Source organism: Phoca vitulina, unplaced genomic scaffold (genome assembly GCF_004348235.1).
Source record: "Phoca vitulina isolate PV1807 unplaced genomic scaffold, GSC_HSeal_1.0 scaffold13, whole genome shotgun sequence".
Classification (NCBI taxonomy): Eukaryota; Metazoa; Chordata; class Mammalia; order Carnivora; family Phocidae; genus Phoca; species Phoca vitulina.
Window position 1 is genome coordinate 20668214 of NW_022589716.1, and position 26781 is coordinate 20694994.

General features: G+C 47.1%; 1 protein-coding gene across 3 annotated transcripts in view; it reads right to left on the reverse strand.

Annotated features, from left to right (window-relative positions):
- Positions 1 to 832: 832 nt before the first annotated feature.
- Positions 833 to 26781, reverse strand: part of PRICKLE2 (prickle planar cell polarity protein 2) — a 312913-nt gene continuing 286964 nt past the window's right edge. For all 3 annotated transcript variants that reach the window (XM_032411692.1, XM_032411694.1, XM_032411693.1), the window contains one exon: positions 833 to 6916. In XM_032411692.1, the coding sequence (XP_032267583.1) occupies positions 6042 to 6916 (875 nt within the window). In that variant the 3' untranslated portion in view covers positions 833 to 6041. The remainder of the gene's footprint in view (positions 6917 to 26781) is intronic.

Genomic DNA, 26781 nt, shown 5'->3' on the forward strand with positions numbered 1-26781 from the left:
CACCACATCTCGTTTATCCACTCATCCACTGATGGACATTTGGGTTGCTTCCACCTTTTAGCTATTGGGACTAATGCTGCTATTAACATGGATGTGCTCATATCTTTCTGAGGCCCTGCTGAGGCCCTACTTTCAATTCTTTTGGGTATAAACCCAAAAGTAGAATTGCTGGATTATATGGTAGTTCTATGTGTAACATTTTTTAAAAAAGATTTTATTTGTCAAAGAGAGAGCGAGTGAGTGCACAAGCAGGGGGAAGTGGCAGGCAGAGCTCGATGCGGGACTCGATCCGAGGGTCCCGGGATCATGACCTGAGCCGAAGGCAGACGCTTCACCGACTGAGCCACCCAGGCACCCCATGTGTGCATTTTTTGAGAAACTGCTGTGCTCTTTTCCACAGAGGACACACCATTTTACATTCTCACCCACAGCACACAGAGGCTCCAATTTCTTCGCTTCCTCACCCACCCCAGTTATGTTTGTTTGTTTTTTTTTTTTTTTTGATAGTAGCCATCCTAATGGGCATGATGCATGGAGAGACTTCTGGCGGTCACAACCCAGGGGGAGGACAGCTACTGACATCTAGTGCATAGAGAGGTGAGTGATGTTGCTGAACATCCTACAAGGCACGGGACAGTCCTCCGCCACCAACAATGAACTGGTCCCAAACGTCAATAGTGCTGAGGTTGAAAAATCCTGATTGACACAATCAGGTTCACCCTTCATAGTAAACCTCATCCCCTGACACGTGTAGCCTGTCTTCTTTGTTGAGATGCTCAAAGGCAACAATTTCAAGAAATCTGGAAACGGAGGGAGGACTGAGAAGATTGGCAACACTTCTTTTATTCAAATTTTATTGGAAGTTTACAAATGTATTACAGACATCAGTAAAACATATCCATTTTACAGGGCACGGATCTCAAGCAAAGTGTTCACAACAGTCTCTGGCAGAGCCCACACCAAAGGCCCGTTGCAGACCTTCTTTACAAATAGCTTGACACTTGACACACAACACAGAGTCTGGCCCGCCTCACCTTCTCAGACCCTCTGAGGTTTTGTTTATGCACTTGGAGTTAAAGCAGGAGATGGGCAAAGCTATTCTATACAGGAAAGAATGTGTTTAGGAGAGGGAAAACTGCCGAAGTCCTAATTTGCTAAGGAAAATGCAGGACTCTTAGACCTTAGAATGTTAAGTCAGGGTCCATCGTAGAACCAAAATGCGTTATGGAAACACAGGAATATCAACTAGAGAGGCTGGAGAGCAGACCTTACTAGTGGGTAACTCTTTCCAAAAAATTTTAAAAAGGCGGGACAGTGACCTATTGAACATGAATGGCCAAATGCCCAGTAGGGTGAAGGGATATCTCCAAAAACTCAGGATAGAACAATTTTTTCTTTTTCTATCCTACAGATTCATCGTATCTAAATCACCAGAAATGTTTTCCTACACAACGTGACTTTCCTCCCTCCTTTTTTATTCCTCTTGGGGAAATCTAGTTTTGTTAGCAGGAAGTAAGCTTATAAAAGAGTATAGCTCCCAATAGTGAGTCATGGTTTATGGCAGTCTTGTGTTGACTGGGCTACTATTACGAGAAAATGGAAAAGGAATCCAATACTTTCTTGGTCCTAACCTTGACAACTGCTTCCAAGTGGTCAGACAGACGAGCTCTGGTGTCTGCTGACGGCCCCAAGGGGCCAAGCACTGGATGCAAGGCAAAGCTGTCTTCATTTCTACTTCCCTTGTGCTTCGAGAGATGGACCTCAAAAGGCGGAAACCTGAAAGTGCCTTCAAAATCAGGAGAGGAGGCTTCGCTGAGTCCTGCAGCTGGAAGGCTGTCCGTAGAGCCCTTTCAAAGCCTTGAAGGTGCTAAACAGTTGCTAATAGCAACTCTTCTGACATGAAATATTCAGATAACTGGTTTCATTTCCCACTTGCCTTTGGTCAGAGATAGATCCTCCTTCTTAGCCATTAGCATCTGGTTTCTGTTAGACAGAAATACACACAGAGCACTTCTCCTTGGAATTCAAATATTTGTGTTATTTCTGGTTAGAAGGTGGGATTAGATGAAGAGTAAGATGGCCTCTTATCTGACCTCTGCAAAAGGATGAACAGAAGGCTGCTTGTAATAATTGGCCAAGAACATGGGAATGCAAAAGGAGGCCGAAGAGATTTGTCTTAAAACAAAGACAGCAAAACAGCTTAAAGAAGTCAGCCTCCACTTTTAGCATCCACAAAGGAATTGGGCTCTCACAGTCATTTATGAATGAGGCTTCCTAAAAAGGTTGGTGTACTGTTTTGGGCCCATGGCAAACGATGGAAAGACAAATAAAAACCAGTTCACAAATGAGACTTGTTATCAAATGACCTCAGTTCTAATCGACTGACCCTGGCAGCTTGGAGTGTCATAAAGCTTTGGGGCTGCATCCATGCTCCCCGGGAAAGCGTAGAGCCATCCATTGGTTCTATGGGCCGGGCTGCAGGGATGGAAGAGCACGCGTTACATCTACGTCATCACTGGCTGCACCTGAACTCAGCAACGGCGAGGGGTACCCAAGAAGTGGAAAACCACTGCAGGAGAAGGAAATATAGTTGGTTGCAGTGCAAAAGCATCCTACAGAATGGGAAAAGAGGATGAGCACGGGCTGTCTTCTGGTCCCCTACTGGAAAGACAAAATTGCTTGTTCACTGGGCTGGCTGAGGACAGAAAAGAAGGACTAGAGATGAGAAGGTGAATGTGGAAAAGAGGCATCAAACAACCAACACTAGGAACCCTACCCGCCTTACACCTGCACAGGACCAGGGAGCATGGTTCTGCTTTCCCTCACCTCATTCACCTTCACACTTGATAGAGATCCTGGAACTACAGGACAGAAGGAAGGGTACCTGAATGCCACACTCCATGCCACCAGGCTGCTAAGAAAGCTGTTCACAGAATCAAGGGTTGTATGTATTGGCAGGGCCATTCAGGAAACCGTCAATGGCTACTTCTTCCTGGGAAAGAGTGCATTCTGTTGCCACTGAATTGAGCAGCGGTAAGAAATGACCTGAAGTCCAAAGTGGTGGTTTTAACCAAAAGACAAGAAGACCAATATGAAGAGAGGTAGAAAAAACAAACCCAAGGTATTAGAGATGAGAGGAAACTAGGAAAAGATTACTTTTCTAGAACAGTCTATCGAAGATGAAATGAAATCTAGAAAGAGGTGAGTGTAAGCCCCACTCACAGGCAAAACTTGACCAGGAAGAGCTCGTGGTTATGATGGAGGAATCAGGTGAGGACCCTAAGTTCTTGCCTCAGAAGAGAACGCATTGAGTTTCTGGGACTGGGATTCCGTGATGTTAGGTGTAAGTTATCACTAATGGGTAGAATTCCTACAACAGTGACATCCTGCTCTCTCCAGGGCATTCACTTGGAGGTCCCATCACCTTTGTAATGATTTTACCAGCCTCCTGGGCATCATCTGTAAGGTGCCTGGCTGCATGTGGGGTGGGGAGAAGCTGAGATGGAACACACGGAGGTGAACTTGGTTATAGACAGTGTGACCCTGAGGCTTGCATCTCAATATATTTCAAGCTCTGGCCAGTTGAGCTGCCGGATGCTCCCTGGGCAGCTAGCTCTGAAATCGCTTATTCCTCCCACCCTCTCACAGGATGTGGCTACGGGTTGATTTCCGGCCACCCTCTTCTTTCTGCTGATGGTGGCTCAAGCCTCGTCTGGGGAAAGTAAGAGGTACTTCTGGAAAGGATGGAGTTAGAAAGCAGCTTTTACCAGGAGAATTTCTTTCATTGAATTCCAGGCCACAGAGGACAGACACGATTTTCAGTTGTTTATTATGTTAAGCGATCTACTATTGTCTCTCTTTTCTTATTCCCAAATGCCTTTTTATTCTCATCAATCAAGGAACTCAAAACTCCAAATTGGACTCGCCCGATTTCTACCAGAAACCTGCCACTTCAGTAGCATGGTGTTGCACATTATTTCTTAATCAGTTTTGCCAAGCAGTTTACAAACTTACTATACAAACGTAATAGAGTTAATTCTCCGGAGGCTTGGATAATTAATGAAGCATTTAGATATGAAGATAGCATGCGGAAAACAGCCACAACCAACATTTGCATTGCTTTTTTAAAAAAATCAGTGACAATGACAAATGTCATATTAATACCTGAAAAGCAAATTATTTTAATACATCCTGAATGGAGTGCCATTTCCACGACCTTTACAGCCTTCTTTTCCCCAGACCCATTTGGGATGGTGTCTGAAAAGCCACTTTTCACATTCTCTCCATAAAAAAATACTAGAAAATATTAACTACTATACTGAAAAGAGACCACGCTCACCTCACCATGGCAGATGGGCACTGAGATACACCGTGTACTACATCAACAGTACATCTCACTAAAGGTGGGTCCTCCGATGGATTATTTCAACTGCCACAATCCATTAAAGGGAGGAGGAGAATGGAAGAAAAAGCCAGCGCTTCATTTTGAACTGAAGCAAGGTAGGAAGTTTTATTTTACTATAAACAACACAACCGTTAAATGTCTTCTTCAAGCAAACTCACTTTTGAGCCCATTTTCTATCTGACCAACAGTCCCCAAAGTTCAACACGAAAATCCCCCTCTGAACAGCATTTGGTTTTCAAGGCCATCACCCTGAAATCTCCCGAGCAGCTCCCGTTCCTGGGTAACCCAGACACTCTGGTTACGGGGTGTGTTAAACTGGATTCTTTCCACAAGCACTGGGGGGGGGGAGGGGTATTCAAGGTAGTGGTCACCTCCACTCTACTTCATTTCCAGAAGCTCTCTTTGCTCTGACCTTCCTTCATATTCCCCTTCAGTCTCCACCCTTGACTTGCTTTCTGCTTTTCGAATTCCCTTGTTCCTTCTCCACGCATGACGTACGCTCTAGAACACCCCGTCACTCCCAGAGCCCCACAGAACCTTCTGCCCCTACATGTGTACTGCTTAAGTTCATTTGCACTGAGGACAACCGGTTGTCAGGCTAAGGCAGTTGTTCTGTCTGCCTTGGTAAAGGAAAGCAGATAATATAATCCAGGAAACATGAGCACCAGAAAATAATGCCACATTCAAAACAACGTCATGCTGACATCACACGACGGATACCACTCACAGTCACTTTCATTTTCCCCAAGGGACAGATCAATAGCAAGCAACTTCAATGTTCCCAGCAGGGATGGCGTTGCTCACGGGACTTTACGGACACTGGTTGGTTTCTCTAATTGGCAAAAGTTACGTTTGCAATTAAAAAAAAAATTACTATCACTTTGTAGAGAAGAAATTCTACCGAGGGTGGGAGCAGACTTAAGGATGTCTCCTTAAGATGGAATGGAGCATAAAATACTTTGGGTGTAATAGTTCATTTTTTTTTTTTCAGCCACAAAAAGTCAAATTGAATAAACTCCTTTGAAAAAGGTCTCACTGACATGTAACAAATTTGTATAGAAAAAAGGAAAAAAAAAAAAAAAGGTGGTCCTGGACCACCTCTGAATACTACTCAAAGACAACGCTGGATGTGCATGCAAGTCTTCACTGAGTCCTACGATATAGAAATTCCTTTGATATTACAAAATACAAAAATATTTTATCAGAACTCTCATTTACATTGCATTTACAATGGACATGTAAATAACTTAGTCTTGGGTCCTGGCTAATAAACAAATTACTTACTGGAAAAAGGGTCCTAAAAGTAAGAGAACCAGAGAGGATATAAGCGAGCGGGAAACAGTTTGCCATCTTGCGAAAGGCGACTCCACACAGACTGACGGGCAGGAGGGGGCCAACCCTGGCCTCCACAGAGTCTACAGCGTTTCCAAAGTGAAATGTGCAAATAATACTCAACATGCCGAGCACTGGGACTACCTATTGAGTCAGTCTAGAACCTTGCCTCCACAACCGGCACCATGTTCCTCTTCTCCTCCAGCAACCACCCCCGGAAAGCGCTTGAAAACTGAAAACAGTGCAAGTTTCTGGATGTACATTCTTAGCTCCCATCTTCCCCCATTCCCTGACGCCAACCGTATTAAGAGATGATACAGTTTTTGCTCTTTTGTCTTTTCCTGCTGTGCAACTGTCCCCTGCCCCCTAACGTGGAAGACTTGGGGAGGCCGTAGGAGCTGTATTTGTGCAACAGCTCATCGCTTGTGACGTATCGCAGGCGGGCGGGCTGGGGGATGGGTTCTCCTAGGAAATAGCCCTCATTGTCAGACTCCGAAGAGGACGAGCAGGTGGAACACCAATCATACTCGGTGAAGTAGGGTCCCCACCGCTCCCCAAAGGCATTCTGCAGAGCCAGGTCCGACACCGTTCTCGGGCACTGGCCGTACAGGTCCCTTCGGGACCCTTGGCCCAAGCTCTCCTGGAAGCTCCGCTGGCGCATGAACTGGTCGTAGTCCTCCCTGGCTCGGAGCGGGGGCCTTTCTTTTAACCGAGAGATGGCCTCGCGCTCGCTGGCCAGGTGGAGGGCGTTGTCCGAGCGAGAGCGCCGGGAACGCCTGGAGCGGTGGGGTCGGAAGCGGCGAGCGTCGTCGCGGGAGGTACTTCTCCTCCGCGTGCGTTCGCTCATGGGCTGGATCCTTATGCCCTCCTGCCCTGGCAGCTTGCTGCCCGCCATCCCCCCCTCGAAATCAAAGCTCTGGTGCAGCCTGCCGTGGGACTGCAGGTCCCTGTACCCAATGGGGTTGCCGAGCTGGTGGAGGTTTCCCTCCATCTCCTGGTACTGCTGGGCAGAGAGCAGGCTGCGAACCGACTCTGCGCTCCGGAACTGCATGGACGAGTTAAGCGTGCCCATGTTGCTCAGCTTCTCGGAGACATTCATTCCAGAGTCTTTGCTGAGGTCGGGCATGGAAAACCGGGAGAGGTGCTCCTGGCGCTTGGCGCCACCATCGGCAGACAGGCCTGGGGGGAGAGAGGGAAGAGAGGACCACGGAGGTTAATACAAACGTGCAGTCTTGTTCATCGGAACCGCCGTCTATCCAGGATCGCTGCATATGGTTGTGCAGTTGTACGCTGCACAAAGCCACTCTCAGAATGTTTGGGAGAGCTCTCCCTGCTCCACAGGGGGGTAGTGCCCACCTAGAGAGGATACCTGGTTAAAATGCATCCACAGAGGTACATTTTACTAGTTACTAATTCCTCCAAAGGCTCATCGAAGTCACTAGGAGCCCACTGTGCATCTTATGCATGCTTCCTCTGTTTAGAATTTCACTTTACAAAGTGCGTCAATTACCTCTTTGATCTAATGCTGCACTGTTAAGTACACGGGACACATATTCTGGATGTGGAAGGTTCCAGCGACAGCCGCTGGGCCATGCCCAAGCAATTCCTACCAACACTGAGCCTCACATCTAATCCCATGATACCAGACCAACTCACTTTCCTGTTAGCCTCCAGCAGCTTCCCCCTGTGCCTGTAGTCCCTAAGCCCCATAGCCCAAATGTCTGAAACACTAAGTGACTCCCTGGGTGTACATAGAGGGATATTTGCTCTCTCAGGCTCTTCAGTAAATGACTGCTGCAGGGTTTTAAATGGGCCCCTGACAGCCAGAAGATGTGAGTGGGACTCTGGGACACTCCTTCTTCCCCGGGGGAGGCACTTTTTAAACACCACCGTGGAGGCACTTTTAAAACAACACCATGACCAGCGGGTATCTCTAGCAATGGACCTGCAGTCCCTAAGTGCCATCATGGCACCACTGAAATAAGCCATTCTGCAGGACGCGGGAGATGCTTGACTTGAGTAACTTCCGTGCTGCCCATCCTAAAGCAGCACTCTCGAAAGAGAGGCTTAAGAATGGCCCAGGTGGTAAAATCTCAGCATTTTTACTTACTACCTGTTGGAAGATGAGCAATTTTGCCATTGCTGGTTGCAGAAAACATGTCTTTGAATTGCAATGGCCCATTATGACCCCTGCCACTGATCATTCGTCCCTCCCTGCTGGGGCCAACAACCCCACTCCCCTGACAAAACTAACGTTCTGAACACTTGAAAAACTACTTAGCAATATCTGTTTAAGCTAAATACACACACACACACACACACACACACACACACACACATACACACGAATTATCAACGAAGCTTTTTTGAAAATCTGTGTCCTTTCGTGTGTGTGTGTGTGTGTGTGTGTGTGTGTGGACTTAATGTGTTATTTCTGTTGGGTGTACAATCAGAGTGGCGATTCTATGATTTTCCATTGCTACTCTTGATTATACACCAAACAGAAATCAGTTTATAGGTCCAAAAAATGTACAGGGGTATTTGGAGAAGCTTTCTTTATAGTAGCTTAGAACTAGAAATAACTCAAATGTCAATTAATAGGAAAAAAGATCAATAAATTGTATTTCATACCATTCCCCCTTAAAAGGAATTAGGAGTCTGGAGAGATGGCTGATTCCAGGACAGGAGGAGGGAATGTAAGATCTGAGCCTGGAACATCTTGCTATGCCAAAGAGGAAGGAAGTGTTACAAATGAAAAATGAGGGACTCTCACTCGCCAAAGCTGAGCAACTTGAGCACCAAAACATTAAAAACAGTAATGATTTATAAACCATTGAAAAAGGAGGAAATCATGAGTCCATACCTATACCAGATAAACACACCAACAAATAAATGGGGGAGAAGACTGGGCTCTTGTATACAGTAGGATGTTGAGTAGAATGAGTACGCATAGAAGGGGTGCTGGACTTGGAAGACCACCATTTTGTGACCACTGTACATAAAGATCGATTCATGCAAGAGTCAACTTATGCCCAAGTCAGGGGGGTAAAATTTGATGGGGGAGCAGGGTATTTGCATGGTGGTTAAGTGTTTCTCCACGTATTTATTAGTTTGTAAGGAAAAATTTAGTAGCCACACAATGGAGAAATCAGACAGCACTTTGACCAGGAGAGCAAACTTAACATCATCGATGAGGTATAACTGGACACTGCGTGCCTCCTGACGTAGGTCCTGAGAAGGGTACACTACCACTCATATAGTGTTCCAGTCAGGAACATTTCCTGAATGGATTCAGAAGGAAACATGAGATAAGCTCCCAAATGAGGAAAATTCTATTAAAAAAAAAAAAAAAGGGACTATATCTTAAAACATTTTTTTTTTCCCACTATCATAAAAGTCTGAGGGAACGTTCTACACTGAAGAACATGAAGGAACCATGGCAACGATACAGAATACCCAATCCCTCTGGAACTTATTCTCTAGTGAGAATGTTATAGAGCATAACTGTGGAATGACTGACAAAAATTGGGACATGGGCAATTAATAACCATATTATGCCAAATCTACTGTGGTAATTTTGATAACGGTGATAATTATGATAATGTTGGAGAAGATCCTTCCTCTTGGGAAATACACAGGGAAGGATATGGTAGTACATGGATGAGCTGGATGTGACTTCCTCTCAAATCGTTCAGAAATACATTGTGTGTGTGTGTGTGTGTGTGTGTGTGTGTGTGTGCGCGCAAGAGAGAACCAATGCTAAACTAACGGGATAAACTGTTAACCAGAGGTGAATCTGGGTAAAGAGGACATTCTGGGTATTGTTTGTTCCATTTTTGCAACATTTCAGTAAGTTTGAAAGTTTCCCCAAAACTGTAGTGTATGCATATACAATGGTTTGGTTTTCCATGCCCGAGGAAGTTACTGGGGTTGGGGGGCAGGTGGTGTATGCTATTGGCATCTAAAGGGGAGAGGCCAGGGAGGTGTTGCTGAGCGCCGTATGATGCACACACGGGGCAGTCCCCACAACAAAAAATTATCCAGCCCCAGAGGTCAGTCATGCTAGAGCTGAGAAACCATCATATGGTGGAATTCCACACAACGACGAGAATGAACGACACCAAGCAACAGGGATGAATGTCATAGAAAATGCTGGCAGACACAAGAGAGTACGTGCTGTGTGAGCCCATTTATATGAAGTTCAAGAGCAGCCTGAGGCCGTCTATGGTGGCAGAGATCAGGGCAGGGGGAAGGGACCTCAGGGAAACTTCGAGGGTGCCAGAGATGTTCTATATCTAGACCTGGGTGATGGTTATAAAAGGATACACATGGAAAAATTTCTTGAGGTGCAGTTTTAATATTTTGCTTGCTTTACCTCATATGTAAGCTATACCTCAATAACATGCATAAAAATAAAGCAGTGTTCTCGTTAAAGAGCCAAATTTAAATGCTGGCTATGCCCGTGGAGAAACTATTCTGCCAATCACGATACTTTCATCTAGATTTTTTAATTCCATTACTGGGGTAATTGTCAGGGCAGGAGGGGATGAGGTCTTTAATTCCCCCTTTCCCTGCTGCTTATCTCTGACACACACATCATAAAAGCTGATTTACAACAGCCTAATCACTTCCAGAACCTCCCCAACCTGAAGGCGGAGAGGACAGGACAGCAACCAAGGATGATGAATGAGTCGTCGGGGCAGGTGAACTCCATCCAGTAGGGAAGGGAAAAATTCTTCAAAGTCACAGGGAGAAGCAGAAGCTATATAGGTGGATGCAGTGATCTCTGCTGGGCTTTCTCCACAAGCCCTGGAGTGGAATCAGGGTCAGCATCAACAAGCTAGCAAATACCATACATTGCCAAACAAGCTGTTTTCCTGACCCTGTCTCTTAGAAGCCCCCGAGTCTAGCATTTCTGAGGACATCACGTATGTGAACAGATTCTTATTTCGATGAGGTTAACATGAAGAAGAGCAGCTTCAGTCCCAGTCGGGTTGTACTTCTGTGTTCTGGGCGATCTCAGGATAACCTTAACCACCTCGACCCTCCCCAGAACAGAAAAATGCTCAGTCAAGAACAGGAGGGGCCCGGTGCTCAACCCAGAGCCTACAACTAATCACTTATCCCAAACATAGGCTATTCTCTCGGGGACGTGGGGGTGGGGTTGCAAAAGCTACCTGCTCACTGCAGACATTATTAATACATTAATTTACTTATGAATAAACCTTCTTATTGATTAACTCAGATTTTTCTCCAGGGTCTTCCTGCACGCAGAGCATGAACCGAATGGCCAATGTTACCCACTGATGAGCAACAATCATGTATTTGCCCCTAAACAGGTATCTCTGTGGTTAATTTCATTATTGGCAAAGTCCAGAATCCTTATGCAGACCTCAAGACCCTCAGGGGCCTCCAAGATCACCCACCAAATGCTCTTCCCAGCTTACTTGGCTTCAGTTACACCTTCACCACCAGCAAGCTCATTCCAGCCCTCTTTGGAAAACCCTCCCCTCTGCACTGCTGACTTCTGCTCATCATTAATGTCACCTCTTCAGAGATACCTGCCCTGATTGCTCTTTCTAAAGCAGCAAGTTGTCCCCCCAACAACCAGTCACTTTGTAGCCTTGATTTCTAAGGTCCCCACCCTGACTTATTTTCTTAAGTTCGTATGTTTGCAGTTGAATGGATGCCCTCTGGGAGCAGGGATCATGTTCCCCTGTTCACCAGACCCCCCCAGAACTAGGAGTACCCCACTGGTGCTCAATAAATATTTATGGAATTAAGGTCAATGGAGCCTCACACTGCCACAGCTAGGAAAAAGCAGCTACCCTCTGACCTGGAGTGGGACAGGACTTAAAGAAAAACCAATTGTAATTCAGATGGGTGGGATGCTAACCGTCAGGAACAGAAACACACGGTCACACCTGTCAGTCTCATTGTCTGTGGTGCTTCATTACGCGGCCTACCATCTGGGGCGTCTCCAATTTTAAAGTTGAAGACGGGTGGTTTATAATTAGCTCCTCGATCTGCACAAAGTGTTTGGGCTTATTAATCACAGCTCTGGAGATGTGTTTAAATTAGCAGCTTCCATGCCCCCCAGACTATCACAGATCATACCTCAACTTAAGAAACCTTCCTTCCCTCCCTGCGAGCTGAACTGGAGAACCACCTCCTGGCTGGGTGACTTGGGGCAATCTTTGGGCCTCTAGAGACACATCTCTAAAATGGGTATAATGACAGTATCTGAGTTCGGAAGTTGTAGCGACATTACAGGAGGAGAAATGTACTTTTCCTCGTTAAGACTCATCACAATTGCAGTACCTTTGTGCGGTCTCCCTTTCACCTTCAACTCCTGGGCTAGTCTAGAACCTCCAAGAGAGCAGGAACTGACTCCTGTTTGCTAGCCCTCATCTTGCTGCTGGTATTGTGGTATTCTAGATGCTGGAAGAAAGTAGTAAGCAAGACCCCAAACTCCAATGAAAGGAAGCGTGCCCTAAGAATTTTATACCCAGCCAGATGTAAAGGCAAACAAATGCTTGAAGGTGTGATCCTATGAATGAATGAATCTGAGAAAGACGACCCCCCCCCCCCCCCAGGCCAGACACATGGCAATGTTCACTGAAGATGAGCCACGGTTAAAATAATTTGCGCCTCCAAACTGCAGCTGGGGACTACTTCTCTACACAGAGGAAATTCGTCTCTTTATCCCATTTGTCTGTGCAGCACGAGACTCAGTGTCAAACCCCTGCATATTGATAGAGTCCAACCAAATGGGGCTCTCCTATGTCACTCTCTCCTGCTGCAACACATTTTACTTTTCTTGCTGCCCAAGCCGGGATGTGTGCACGTGCATGCCCGCAAGCGAGGTGTGGTGGGGGAGGCAGAGATTGCCAACTCAGTTCTCTGGGGAGCCCGCAGAGTCTGACCCCACACGCGACACTGGCATGATCGCAGTGCCCAACACATTCTGGAGAACCTGGCTGAAGAATCCCATCGGACTGCATGAGCCATGGATTCGAAGTCATTCTCTGTCCAGTGGAACTCTGTTTTCTTAATAGATAGAGACGGTCTTTTCCTCCCCAACTAATGCAGGATTTGTGAGCGGTGCTCGGGGACTCTGAAGTGAACAGCCTGCGTTTACCCTTACCCCAGCGATCGGTGTGGCCAGGAGCTACACAAACTGCAGGGGCTGCCGGTTTCCGTCAGCACCGCAGGCCCTGCCCCCAAAAGGAGAGGTCGGCGTGGAATCTCGCCTCTGCTCCTCTGTGGTTAAACTGTCAGCACGAAGCTACAGCCCGGGTGCTGTAAGCAACACCAGCAGGTCAGTCTGAGCAACAGCCCCGCACTGCAAATGGAAGGTCTCAGAGAAGCCGGTGACAGTGAGAAAAATCAATACCTTCAAAGGATGCCCTGGGTGTGATGGAAGAAAGGCCATCTTTGCGGTGTTCCCTCTCTCTGTTTATTCTGAGAGCAGAAAGCACGCGCTCAAGTCGAGAGAGAAGACAACGCAGACTTCAAGGTAACGCAGCCCTTTTTGCTGCATCTTTCTGTTCCTTATTTATTGCCCTTTCTAGTCCTATCACTCCCCTCCAAAGAAACTGGCACAGAAAGACACAGTTGTGTTTCTGCCAACCTAAACGGTGCAGTCTCATTTTACATTTCTGCACAGTAAAAGAAAGAGGAACTACTCACCTTAGCCCTCTAGGCATTTACGACTCACACTGATGATTTAGTTCGCTCGCGGTAGGGTTTTCCCTTTATGACTTTTTTTTTTTTCCTGAAGCAGAGAGATGTGAATAGGAATTGTCTGGAATGGGGGTTTGCACACTAGAGCCCACGGTCCAAATTCAGATCACTACTTGTTTGTGTAAATAAAGTTTTATTAGAACACGACTACACCTATTCATTTGCATACCGTCTAGAGCGGCTCTCCCACCACAGTGGCAGGAATGAGTAGTCACGACAGAGACTATATAACCTACGAAGCCTAAAATATCTATTATCTGGTCCTTTCTAGAAACCGTCAACCTCTGGTTTAGAACCCGAATGTGCTGGGAAGCTGTACCAAGCCTAAGCATCCCCAAAGTCATGCGCTCTGCACAGTCTAAGGGTCTCAGAGCCTGCAAAAAAAATGGCTTTGAGGGACAAGCTGATTCAAGTGTGTGTATGTGGGGGGGGGGGGGGTAGTTTGATCAGGTCCCTTGGGATCCTTTTTCCGACTAAGTCAATTGATTTCATCAACACTCAGAATTTCAAATTGGACAGCTGGAGAGAAGCTGTCATCTGGGCAGTGGAGTTTAACCACCACCACATGTTCCTCAGTGACAGGGCACGGAATGTTCGAGCAGAGCAGGGCAGGGACGGCCGCGGGTGGGGCTGGCAAGAGAGGGAGAGGGAAAAGGATAAGGGAGGAATGATGGACACACTCCAAGTTCCTCGCTATGAAGAGTGTGACCTGTGGCCAGTGGCCACGGCGTCCTACCCAGACTTGCAGACTCCCGACCTGCATTTGCACCGGAGCCTCTCTGGAGATTCACATGCCCTTGAGGGTTAGAGGAACGCTGTGCCAGAGTTGTGACAGAGTCTCAGGGACAATCTTCTTGGCAACGAAAGGTGCTTTGACTCTAGGAAAGCCTGCGCCCTCAGATGCTGATTCAGGGTTTCTCAACGTTGGTGCTATTGGCATCTCGGGCAGGATAATTTTTTTTTGCTGTATGGGGGCTGCTGTGTGCATCGTAGGACGGTTAGCACCATCCCTGGGCTCTACTCACTAGATGCCAGGAGCACACCCCTCCAGCTGTGACAACTCACAATGTCTCCGGACACCGCCAAGCGTCCGGTGGGAGTAAAACGGCCCCGGCTGAGGACTCCTGCCCGAACAGATGCAATCCTGTGGCTGCTGCGGACCACAGGCTAAGAAGGACTCTGTTCCTGATCTTCCAGCAAAGCTGGCTAAATCCTGCTCCACCCCACAAGGCAAACATGAGCCCGGCCACCAGACAGGCTGGACATGCTCTCTCTTCTAGAGAAGGATGAGTGCGTTCCACGAGGCTGGGGGTGGCAATGTCTCCCAAATCGGGGAACTGCAAAGTGGTTTTCGCCCTAAACTCCCCTCAGCACACCCACTCCTCACAGTCTGTCTCTCCCTCAGTGGGTTTCAAGAGTTCCCTGTGGTTAAGGCCTTCACTGTCTTATTTTCCTCCTCCATCTGAAGCTTTTTGAAATCTCGAGCCCTGATGCAGCTCTCTTCCATCTTTAACTCTGGTCACAGCCTGTCTAGGGGGTCCCAAGGGACGAGCTGGTCATAAGTGCTTACAGTCACATGTCCACCATCTGCTTCTGGGGTTCCAGGAAAAGTGCTGGCAGACGCAAGAAACATTTTCTTCAGGCAGCTGTTGCCGAGAGGGAGGCTGAGGCGGGCTCGGGGGAGAGGTGCACGCTTCTGACTTCGCATGACCCCACTGTCCGCCCCGATTCCCCTCAAGGGAAGGGCCCTTTCCCGGTCCCTGACCACTCGGTGAGACTGGCCCAAAATAAAGAACAGCTGCCTCATAACCAGTGGGTTCGAAAGACCAATCCTGGTTTCCCCAACAACAGAGGCCTTGGCTTCTAGCAGCATTCATTCCAGAGACTTGCCTTTGAGCCAGAGTGGCTGGGAAGTGACAAGTGTCACAATAGGACTAAAGCCGTTTTCCTTACAGACCCAGGGCAGTTACCAGAGAGCGCCTGGTTAAGATCAAAACCCTGATTCAGACTGGAGGTCCCTTGCCTTCTATCTGCTGGATTGCTCATTAACTTCCTCATAAAGTTACCCCAATAAAGACCGACGTGTAAAAGGTAGTGAGGGGAGAGACCAGGAAGTGACATTTTTAGAAACATGTGGGGTCAATTTTAACTCCTCTCCAGCTCCGTGGGGGATTGTGGCCGCGTAGCCACAAAGCCTATTGCTAATTGAAAGGATGCATAAAAAATTCAAACCAGGTGAAGCTTGTTTGCCAGGGTCTGCTCTGGGCTCACACTGACCCCATGCTGCTTTCCAGAATCCACCTACCCAAGTCAACAAGCAGACCACACTGGAGTCTATGTTTAGGAAGCACTTGACGACACTGGGCAGAAGCTCAATGGCTCTCCAGCGGCAGAGAGTGGGCGGCCAGGGCCTTGGAGACCCGTTTGGTCTCTTCAAAGATTCTAGATGAAGCCATTGCCAGGCTCTGGGAAGCAGGCCCTTTCTGGGGACACCTCAAAAGGATCTTACACGGTACAGGGAAGACAGACAACTCAATCAGCATATCAGTACAGCTGTTCCGGGGAGTAATCACAGGAGGGAGGAAACACAAGGCTATCCTAGAGAATAAAAGACTAGCTCTACCTAGACTGCGTGCTGGCAAAGAACCCCGTGGTGGTGCGTGATAATTATCCTAACACCTCGAGGACGTGAAGGACCAGCCACACCAAGAGTGGGGGAAAGCGTTCCAGGCAGAGGGAACAACGAGAACGTTCTGACCAGACAAAGTTCCGAGTGCTCGAAGAAGGGACAGGAGGGCAGCATCACTGGGGCACAGAGCATGGTGTGAGTCGGGGTGAGGACAGGGAGGCAAACGGGAGCCAGAGGGAGGTTCTCCCAGGCCACTTCGGGTTTGAAAGTGTCTCTCCCGTGCTTGTCCGCAGGATGAATAAAGCAATAAAGCTCCCCCCCACCCCCACGAGAGACAGCACAGGGGAGTAGAGAAGAGCACTGACTTTGACGTTCACCTTCCAGCTCGGGTCTCCTAGAGCTATGTCTCCGCAGGCAAGACCCTGGCCGGCGTGGTGCCTCAGTTCCCTCATCTGTAAAATGGGAAGAAGAGTAGACGCCACCTCATTTCTGGTGACAGTGAATGGTAAGGGGGTGAATACACCGAACTTAGAACAGTGCTGGGGCCTCGACATCCGACGGAATGTTCTCATTGTCTTTCACCTCGTATTTGCCACTTTGCGAGTAGTTTTCTGCCTGTTGTTATAGGTGAACTTGCTAGGCACTGGGATGCAAGTTTTTCAAGTGGGTAATAGAGAGCGGGAATAATGTGCCCAAGGTCACACAGCAGCCACTTCAGAACTCCTACTTCCTGCCTTTTATTCGCGTGAGTAGAAAGAGTACAAGGAATACGGCCACAGGGCTGTTAGTCAGAGATCTGACAGACAGGAGGCAAAGAGAGAAGTAAAGAACCATCCACACATTCGAGCTTTGAACCAGTGGCCACAATTCACAAAATCCTTTTCATTAATGGCTAACTTCCTATTGCATAAATATGAATTCCTGCTACACGCAACAGCATGGATGAAGCTCATGGAGTGAAAAACGTCAGACACAAAAGAACACAACTAGTACGATTCCACGGATGTAACACTAAAAACCGTCCCAAACGAATCCGAACTGTTTGAAGTTAGGGCAGTGCCTGCTTTGGAGACGACGGAGGGGCAGAGGGTGGGAGGGGCATTAGGGGGCCTCTGCAGCCTGGCGGTGGTCTAGTGCTTGACCTGGGAGTGGTGCAGGACTGCAATAATTCATTGGGCTGCAACTCGTGATTCCTGCACATTTCTGCTTGTTACACATCTATAAAATCTGTATTAAAAATTACCACAAAGAGAGGCAAGAACGTACTCATGACAGTTTGAAAGGTGAATATGTGTAATGCCTCCCCCTTCTGGTACGCTGGACAGGTGTGGCTGGGACCTGTGGGTCCAACTGGCAGCTAACATGCTAGGCCTTGTTTGGTCTGGAGGGTTACATTTATTTCCTTTCTAAATTGGATTGCACAGGGACCTTCACCACCTACGGTCTCATCCCTGGGCACATTTACACATGTATCCTACCTGCCTGTCCACAAGCCTCTGTCCCCCACTTAGGCACATACATTTCCCACCCTTGTCAGCCAGCTTGATAAGAGGGTAAAGTTTGGATGAAAGTGGTTTATGGATTTGAGGGGCAGTATACAATGCCCTCTTTTAAGCTTGGGATCCTTGCTTCTCAAGACCCTACTTACACATAGCTGGGAGCTGACAAAGGGCTATTCTTGCCATAAAAGTTCATGACAACATGTATCACGGAGCCAATGACTGGACTGACCAATAGTGAAAAGATACAGTGATGGACAGGTAGATGGAGTAGCTTTCAAAGGGATGGGTGGACAGCATGAAGAACTGAAAATGTGGGGATAGAATGGAAAAAATGGATGAATTAACGAATGTATGCAAAATGATACACGTATAGAAAGAGACATGGTTTTGGGATTTCATCAAGGTCTTACAAATTCAAGCTACAGAATACAGTTCTTGGGTAAGAATTAAGTTGTCAAGTAATCATTATTACTTCTATTATTAATTTACACTTAAGATACTCTTCATTGGTGCCTCTCCCCACCCCCCCATGTCTGGAGGGAAGGCAGTGTGGTACCTGCAGGTGAAAAACTGAAAAGAGAAAAAAAAAAAAAGATGAGCAACTTGCCCAAGGTCATGGAGGATGATGGGAGTCAGTGACAGAGGCAGGGACTGAATTAGTTCTCCAGACTTCCAAAGGCAGCTTCTTCTCAAACTTGAGCAGGCATGCAAGCCACCCAGGTATCTTCTTAAAATGATGATTTGGATCCACTGCATCTGGGGCTGGGTCCAAGATTCTGAATTTCTAACAAGCCCCCAGGATATGCTGATGTTATTGGTCCACAGACCACACTTGAACTAGCAAAGGTCTGGGTACTTTCCTTTATCATGAACTTGGCAAGAAAGCTTGGTTTCCCTTGTTTCTCATAATACATCCAGGAAGGTGTTGACCGCAGACCAACCAGAGGGCTGTTCCTGAGCATGTAATGCCCCCAAATCTCTGGCCAGGGGACCAAAGAACCCTGAGTAAGAGGGAGAAAAAGTACGGTCTTGCTCTACCCTTTTCCTTTCTTCCCCACTCATCAACATAAATGAAGTTGCCACCAACCCATTTCTCTGCTGCTGCTTCTTTTTCTTTTTAAAAAAATTGATGTATTTATTTGAGAGAGGGAGAGAGGAGAGCGAGAGCATGCTTGCGTGCGAGACAGCACGAGCCAGGGGAAGGGGCAGAGGGAGAGGGAGAAGCAGAAGCCCTGCTGAGCAAGGAGCCTGCCACGGGGCTTGATCCCAGGTCCCTGGGATCATGACCTGAGCCGAAGGCAGATGCTTAACTGACTGAGCCACCCAGGCGCCCCCATTTCCCTGCTTCTGACAAGAGCAAAGCCAGGACTGAGTTCTTAGAAAGCATAAAAACACTGAACCTGGCCATGCAAACTTCCCTTCCTGCTCTCGATCTGTGCCCTTCAGCGGGTTTCCTGAGGCAGCCTGGGCTTGGCTAGCCTCACCCTCCACACAGATGGAATAAGCAGCTGCTAGCCCAGGATGAGCTGGGAATCCAGAGTTCTCCAAAGCCCTGCAATCTCTCTCCCCCTACCTTGCCAATGGCACACATATCCCAGTCTGGGAGTTAAGGAAGCTTTTCCGAAGTATCCTCTCTGGATGATGCGAAAAAGGATTCTGTAGGCAAGTAAGGTTTGGCAATTTCTGAAGCACTTCTCAAAGCCTTTAACTGATTTAAGTGCAGTAGGAATTACCACAAAGGAAGATACTTTGACAATAGAACCTCTTCCCCACCTGGCTCCACCCACACTCAAAAGGACACATTTTGGGAAACGGTGGCTTAACATTGATTTCCTGTTAAAATCCAAACATATCTGCTGACAATTTCTAGCCCTGTCACTGGAACAGTGCCATGTGCAGTGGAAACTGAAGCCTAGGGCAAAAAGAAAATAATCAGTAAAACTGATACTGTCTTTATTTACAATTTTTAAGTTTTGTTAATCATGGATTTTTGCATGAATTTTGATTCTTAAAATGCTGCAATGAACTATTGCTTATCGTGATGACTGAGTTTTTGGCACCCCTTTCAATTCCGTACCCACGGGAGGTGCCTCATTTGCCTCCCCGTGGTCCGCACCCCACCAGACAGGCCTCTCCCCTTTTACCTTAGTCAAACCTTTCATTTCCTTTGTGAAATTCCATGGATTGTACGTTTCCTATAAACTGTGTTTACTAGGGTAGTGAAAAAGTAATTGGTCTGGATAGGGAAGGACCTGGAGTCCAGTCACAGCTCTGCTGCTCGCTGTGGGAGGGAAGACTGAATAAATCACTTCTCCCCTCTGAACCTCAGCCCCTCTTCTGAACCTGCACTAGAGTTTCTCCAATCTTCTCCCAGCTGAGAGTCTGTGATTTTTTTTTTTTTAAAGATGGTTCAAAAGCCTTTTTTTGTCTTTTGTTTCTATTGAGATATATTTGACATATAACCTTGTATTCGTTTCAGGTGTACAACACAATGACTGGATATATGTATATATTGCAAAATGATCACCGCAGTAAGTCTAGTTAACATCCATCACCATATAAAGTTCCAATTTTTTTTGTGATGAGAACTTTTAAAATCTCTCTTAGCAACTTTCAAATATACAATACAGTATTATTATTATTATTATTTTTTAAGATTTTATTTACTTATTTGACAGAGTGAGAGATAGCGAGAGCAGGAACACAAGCAGGGGGAGTGGGAGAGGGAGAAGCAGGCTTCCTGCCGAGCAGGGAGCCCGATGTGGGACTCGATCCCAAGACCCTGGGATCATGACCCGAGCTGAAGGCAGACGCTTAACGACTGAGCCACCCAGGTGCCCTACAATACAGTATTATTAACTACAGTCACCATGTTGTACATTACATCACCTGGACTTACTATTTTTTTAAAATTAAAAAAATTTTTAAAAGATTTTATTTATTTGAGAGAGAGAGAGAGAGAGAATAGGGGGAGGGGCAGAGGGAGAGAGAGAATCCCAAGCTGACTCTGCGCCGAGTGCAGAGCCCCATGTGGGGCTCGATCTCACGACCCTGAGATCATGACCTGAGCTGAAATCAAGAGTTGATGCTTAACCAACTGAGCCACTCAGGCACTGCCCCCCTCCAGGACTTATTTATTTATAACTGGACATTTGTACCTTTTGACCCACTTCACTCATTTCTGTGAAAGTTTGTGGTTTTGATTCTATGATCCAAGACAGACACCACCCATTATCAGATCAGTATGGATTACCGTATAGGTACCAGAACAGAGCCTAATCCCCAAAGGAATGTTGTCTGATCATGGGGTAAAAGAGAGAGCAAGGAGAAGTACTGGAGTGTTGTTTGAAATGAAAACACTTAGGATGTTTCCAGACAAACGTTCCCAGACAGGGAACATTTAAGGATGTAGTCTGTTGACAGAAAGAAAAGAAAAGGAGAGAAGGAGAAAGCTAAACCCAAGATTTGTGTATTTTCGTCACTGCTCGTTATGCCAAACCTATTGCCAGGTCACAAGTGGATCGTGTAGTACCTGTTAGCTTGTGCTTTGTCCCCAGAAAGTCAGAATGGAATGGCCAAGGCTCACTTTATAAAGTGGGGGGATACCTGGCTGGCTCAGTTGGTCAGCGTCTGCCTTCAGCTCGGGTTGTGATGCCGGGGTCCTGGGATTGAGCCCTGCATCGGGCTCCCTGCTCAGGGGGGAGCCTGCTTCTCCCTCTGCCTGCCACTCTCCCTGCTCGTGCTCTCTCTCTCTGACAAATAAATAAATAAAATCTTAAAAAAAAAAATAGAGTGGGTCCTGACAGCACCTGTTTCAGAATTACCTGGGCGGCTTCTTTAAATGCAGTTTGCCGGCTCCTGCCCCATAACTACTGCATCAGGACTTATGTGAGTGGAGCTCAAGACTGCATTTCCAGTAAGTGTTCTGGTTGATTTGGATGCCTCTTTCAAATTAAAAAACCCACTGCTTTGAAGTCAGATGAGTGTGAATAAATAAACAGGTCGGCCCCCCTCACTGGCCGGAAACCTTGGAATTCAGAGTCTGAAAAGCTGCCTGTTCTATAACTCGGCCTCGCTAGCGCCAAGCAAGGTGCGAGGATTCTGTGACCTGCCAAGCCCCGAGCTGCTCTCAGACACAGGATTTCCAGGACAGTTTGTGTTACCTTTCCCACCAGATCTTGGCTGGTGAGAACTGATGACTTAATTCCCCGGCCCCTGTCACTAAGTGGGGTCCCTGTGCCAACCCAGCCAGGGTGGATGGCAACCCAGGTCCCCTGGAAACTGTTCAGATGGCTAGCTCCCGAGAAACCCATCAGGCTGCTGGAGAATGTAGACAGGGAGGGCTTTTACTTGGTCTGGCTCCAACCCTTGGGCCATCAGAGCTGTTCTCTGCTCCGGGAGCACATAAAACCCCCAAATATCAGAGCAGATAGGGGACCACAGTGGGCATGTCCTGTAGTCCCCGTCTTCAAGCAGGATTTTTGGTCCTACCCATTGCCCAGCTCAGAGCACCTCGTCTTTCGATGAAAGTACAAATTTCTACTACCTCGAAGAGGGCAATTTGGGAGTATCTATAGAAACTTGCAATGTGCATATCCCTTGGCCCAGAGAGTCCCACTTCTAGGGATTGATGCTATGGAAAAACCTGAACAAGCACACAAATACAAGTAAAGAATGTTCGCTGAAACACAAATTGTAACAGTGAAAAACTGGAAAAAAATCCAAGTGTCCAGCAATAGGGGATGTGTTAAAAGAATGATGGTACCATCATACAGTGAAACACTACGTAACTTCATATAAGTTAGAGCTATATACACCAACAGGGAAAGATGAACGAGATATACTGTTAAGTAAAAAAATATATTGTGAGATGGTATGATGACTTTTTTGTTTAGAATTATTTATCTGTCAGTGTATGCCCAGAGACAAATACTAACAGAATTGTCACCTAATGGTGGGCGGATGCAAATTATGGGACGATTTCAATTTATATAGTACAGTTGAGCCCTGAACAACATGGGTTTCAACTGCGTGGGTCCACTTACACACGGATTTTTTTTTTTTTTGATAGAGTGCAGTGCTATAAATGTATTTTCTCTTGCTTATGTATGTCTTAACATTTTCTTTTCTCTAGCTTACTTTATTGTATAAACATAGTATAGAATATATTTAATATAAAAAAATGTGTTAACTGACTGTTTATGTCATCCGGAAGGCTTCCAGTCAACAGGAGGCTTTGAGTAGTTAAGTTCTTGGGGAGTCAAAAGTTACATGCAGACTTTTGACTATACAGGGGTTCGGTACCCCCAGCCCTGTGTTCTTCAAGGGTCAATGTATGGTATATATTTCTGTAGTTTTGTAATATTTTAAAAACTACTTTTGTTTGTAATTTAGAGAAGACAATAAAATTACATGGAAAAAGTTGGGAGCCCATCCCATCCCTTTTTACCTTGGCCCACCTCTCAATAGAGCTAGAGGCAAGATGCTTTCTCTGGGGCTGAAACGGAGCCCAGGACAGGGATACAAAGCACAAAGTCTACCCTTGACAGAACACTATGAGGCACAGCAAAGACAACAAATTCTACCCCAAATCTTGTGCTAAGTTATTCGGAACTGTTTGAGATGGAAAATATCTGGAGTTCCCAGGGAGGCATGGAGAATCAGGGTCAGTGGTTCCAGATCTCAAACTGTCCCGTCTCCACCCACACCATTACCCCAAAGCTCTGAACCCAGACAAAGGATGTTCCGCCTCTAGGGCTGGTGTTAAGTATGAGCCACAAGGACATTTATGGTGGTCATCACTACCGGCCGAGTAACGCTCTATGAGGAACTGTGCCCTGGTGGTTAAAGGCTCTCTGGATTCGGGCTGCCTCTCATCAGCTGTGTGATCTTGGATGATTCCCTTAACCCCTTTCGGCCTCTGTTTTCCCATCTGTGAAATGGAGGCTCATTTGTTCAACAAATATTTCATGAATGCCTACCAAGTGTGAGATTTACCAAATACCCACCATGTGTCAGACAATGCACCAGCTGCTGGGGCAACAGTGGCCAAAGCAAACCAGACGAAGTCTCTGCCCTTAAGCAGCTTTCCTCCCGGTAGGGGAGGGAGACGATCAACAAAACAAGCGGTAAGTGGCAAATAGTGCTAAATGCTACAGAGGAATGTAAGGCAGGGAAGAGGGAAGGGAAGCATTTTGTGGGGGGCTGCATCAGGGAATAGGAATGGACCTCACCCCTACAGAATGAGCTAATGCACGTAATGCTCTCGGCATAGCCCCATCCCATAGCAATTAGCCAGTAACTAAGGCCATTACTATCAAGACGACCGTTATCACTACCACTGTCCACCCACTCCTCTCCTCCTACCTCTGCAGCCAAGTCCTGTCTTTTGTAAGTTTTTCTCCATTGGTATTTCACCCTTTTGAATATGTACCATGGACAAGCCATGCCGCTAAACAATTTTACATATCCAACCTCATTTGATTTTCATGAATCCCCTGAGAGTAGGTTTTGTTACTCTCATTTTTTTTTAAATTGAGGGGAATTTGGGGGTCGGGGGGGCTGTGGGTGGGGGGGGGGGGAGGAGGTGGGGGTGCGGATCACACAGGGAGCATGCAAATCTTAGTCAGCCTGATTGAATTCAGAACTCTTCCACCTTCCAGGCCGGAAAGCTGGATCCTACCTGCCCAGCTCAGAGCAGGCAAGGCCTTTCCTGAGGACCTGGCAATTGTCCCCATGTGCCCTATGGCACCACTTCCTGCCCAGGGAGTTGCGGCAGGCCACGATGCTGAAGACAACCGACTAAGGCACATGTGGAGTCCTGACCTGCTTTCTCTCTCTGGGTCCTATTTTGTGATTTGGGGGTCTCCCAATAAACAGACTCAGGAAGTGGGCAACAGGCACCAATTAAACTGGAACCCTCAACTAGGGAACGGGGGTTGGGTGGGAGCAGATTAAGTGAACAGTTGAGGCCAGATCTCCAGATGATTTCCTCATAGTTTATATGATTTAAAAAGTTCCCCATTGGGGCACCTGGGTGGCTCAGTTGGTTAAGCGTCTGCCTTTGGCTCAGGTCATGATCCCAGGGTCCTGGGATCAAGTCCTGCATTGGGCTCCCTGCTCAGCGGGGAGTCTACTTCTCCCTCGCCCTTGGCCGCTCCCCCTGCTTGTGCTCTCTCTCTTCCGCTCTCTGTCAAATAAAGTCTTAAAAAAAAATAAGTAAGTAAAAAAATTCCCCGTTGTTCTTTTTTATTACAGTTTGCAGCACTTCGGGCTGCCCCCATGGAAAGAGCCTCCAGTCTCACAGACAAGAGGTGCTGGTGGCGGAAGAGGAAGAGCAGAAAGAGGGGACAGGAAGCAGGAAGGCTGGGCTGGTCCGAGAGTGCCCACAGCCAATCAGCAGGGCGAGGAGTGCTCCCTGCTTTCTCCATGCCCAGGGCAATGGAGTCCCTGCCACTGGTACAGTACATACATGGAACTTCTCCTTAGGCAGAAAGAACCTTCCAGAGACAGATTCAACCTCTGTTGCTAAGGAGAGGTAGGGGTTTTGGCAAAGTCAAGCCAGGGATCATCCAGGTGGGGCGAGGTGTGGCTATGTGTCCCCGATGTGGAGGGGGGAGAGGTTTATAGCAAGGGAGGGCTACGGGCGCTTTAGAAGGCATATTCAGCCTCAGCCCACTGGATGCAGTACCCTCCCACACTCTTGTGACAAATCAAAAGGTTCCCAGACACGGCGGAATGTCCTGTGGGGAGTAAAATCACCCTCACTGAGAAGCACGGGGTTATGTGTAGAAGGACAGGACTTAAGCACTAGGACCCTGGGTCAAGCCATCGGCTGCGCCGTGGTCCTGAACACGTTATTCAACACCTCTGAGACCTGGACACCTCCGAGACCAGGATTCCTTGTCTGTGAAATGGAGATGAGATGATACATGTGATTCATGGCATTATTATCAAGATTAACTAAGAGAAGTCTACATTAGTAGTTAACACAGTGTCCCACTTACAAGGCTTCACAGCTGTCAGCTCTATTTGTGACAGGAGATCTGGGTCGCCTTGGGGATGTATAGGGGTGGTCGTGCAAAGAATGAGGGACTCTGGCTGGGTGGGGGTGTTCGAGTCTTGGGTTCGGTTTGTTAAAGAGAGGGCATGCCTTATTCAAAACACAACAGAACGTGGGAAACACTGCTCAGCAGCAGTGCTGTTTGAAGCAGAATGGCAGAGGATCTTGGTTCTGCTAGAACAAGGCAAAGCAACAAGCAGGACGATGAAGAGGTGGGACTCCCCTGTCCCGGCGGGCTGTTCTCATCCTGCAATGGCGGCTGGTGGGGTGGTTTTGGCTGAGCCCAGGCTGGCTGCTGCGAAGAAGGGAAGCAAACGATGAAAGGTGCGGGAGATGATTTTTTGAGGCGTCTATGGCAGTCGGGGGACCCTGTCCATTTTGGCTTTACCTGCTGATGTGTCCCTGGAAAACCCTTCCCACCAGAGAAAGACCTAAGCTTTGTGTAAACTCCCTTTTCTCAGGCACAATTAAGGGGTGATGTCACCAAGAGCCCCTCTCCTTCTTCTTTAAGAGCTTTTATTTGATGGAGGAAAACACAGAGTAATGGTTACATGTGTAGACCGGCAAACCCCACTTAACCCATTCACTAGCTATGAGACCTTAAATTCTTTGACTCTTGGTTCTCTCATCTCCAAGAAGTGGATAATAGCTATGATTTTTGTTGCTGTTATTATTGCCCACTTGGCTTTTCCACTTTAGTCCTTAGCTACAACAGTATCAAAATACATGGGTACTGAGGATATTCCCCACCTCTGTTAATGTGGAAACAACATTTTTTTAGTGTTCACTGTGATCTATGCAATGTATTAAGTGTCTTCTCATTTCATCCTATGACAGGGTTGATATAGGTGGGGAATACGGGCTCAAGAAGTTTAGATCATTTGTTCAAGGTCACAGAGCTGGTAATAGACAGAGCTGAGAATTAACAGGGGTCTATCTGACTCTTGGGACTATCACCTTAATAACAATTTCTAGGCCCTTCGGGTAGGATTTGGTAGCACACAGATGTTACTCGAGCACATTTTTGTGTGTTCACAAATGAGCATTCTCTCCCTCAAGATGCAGTACTTCACAGAGAAAGGGCCAAAGTAGGGCAATAAAAGCA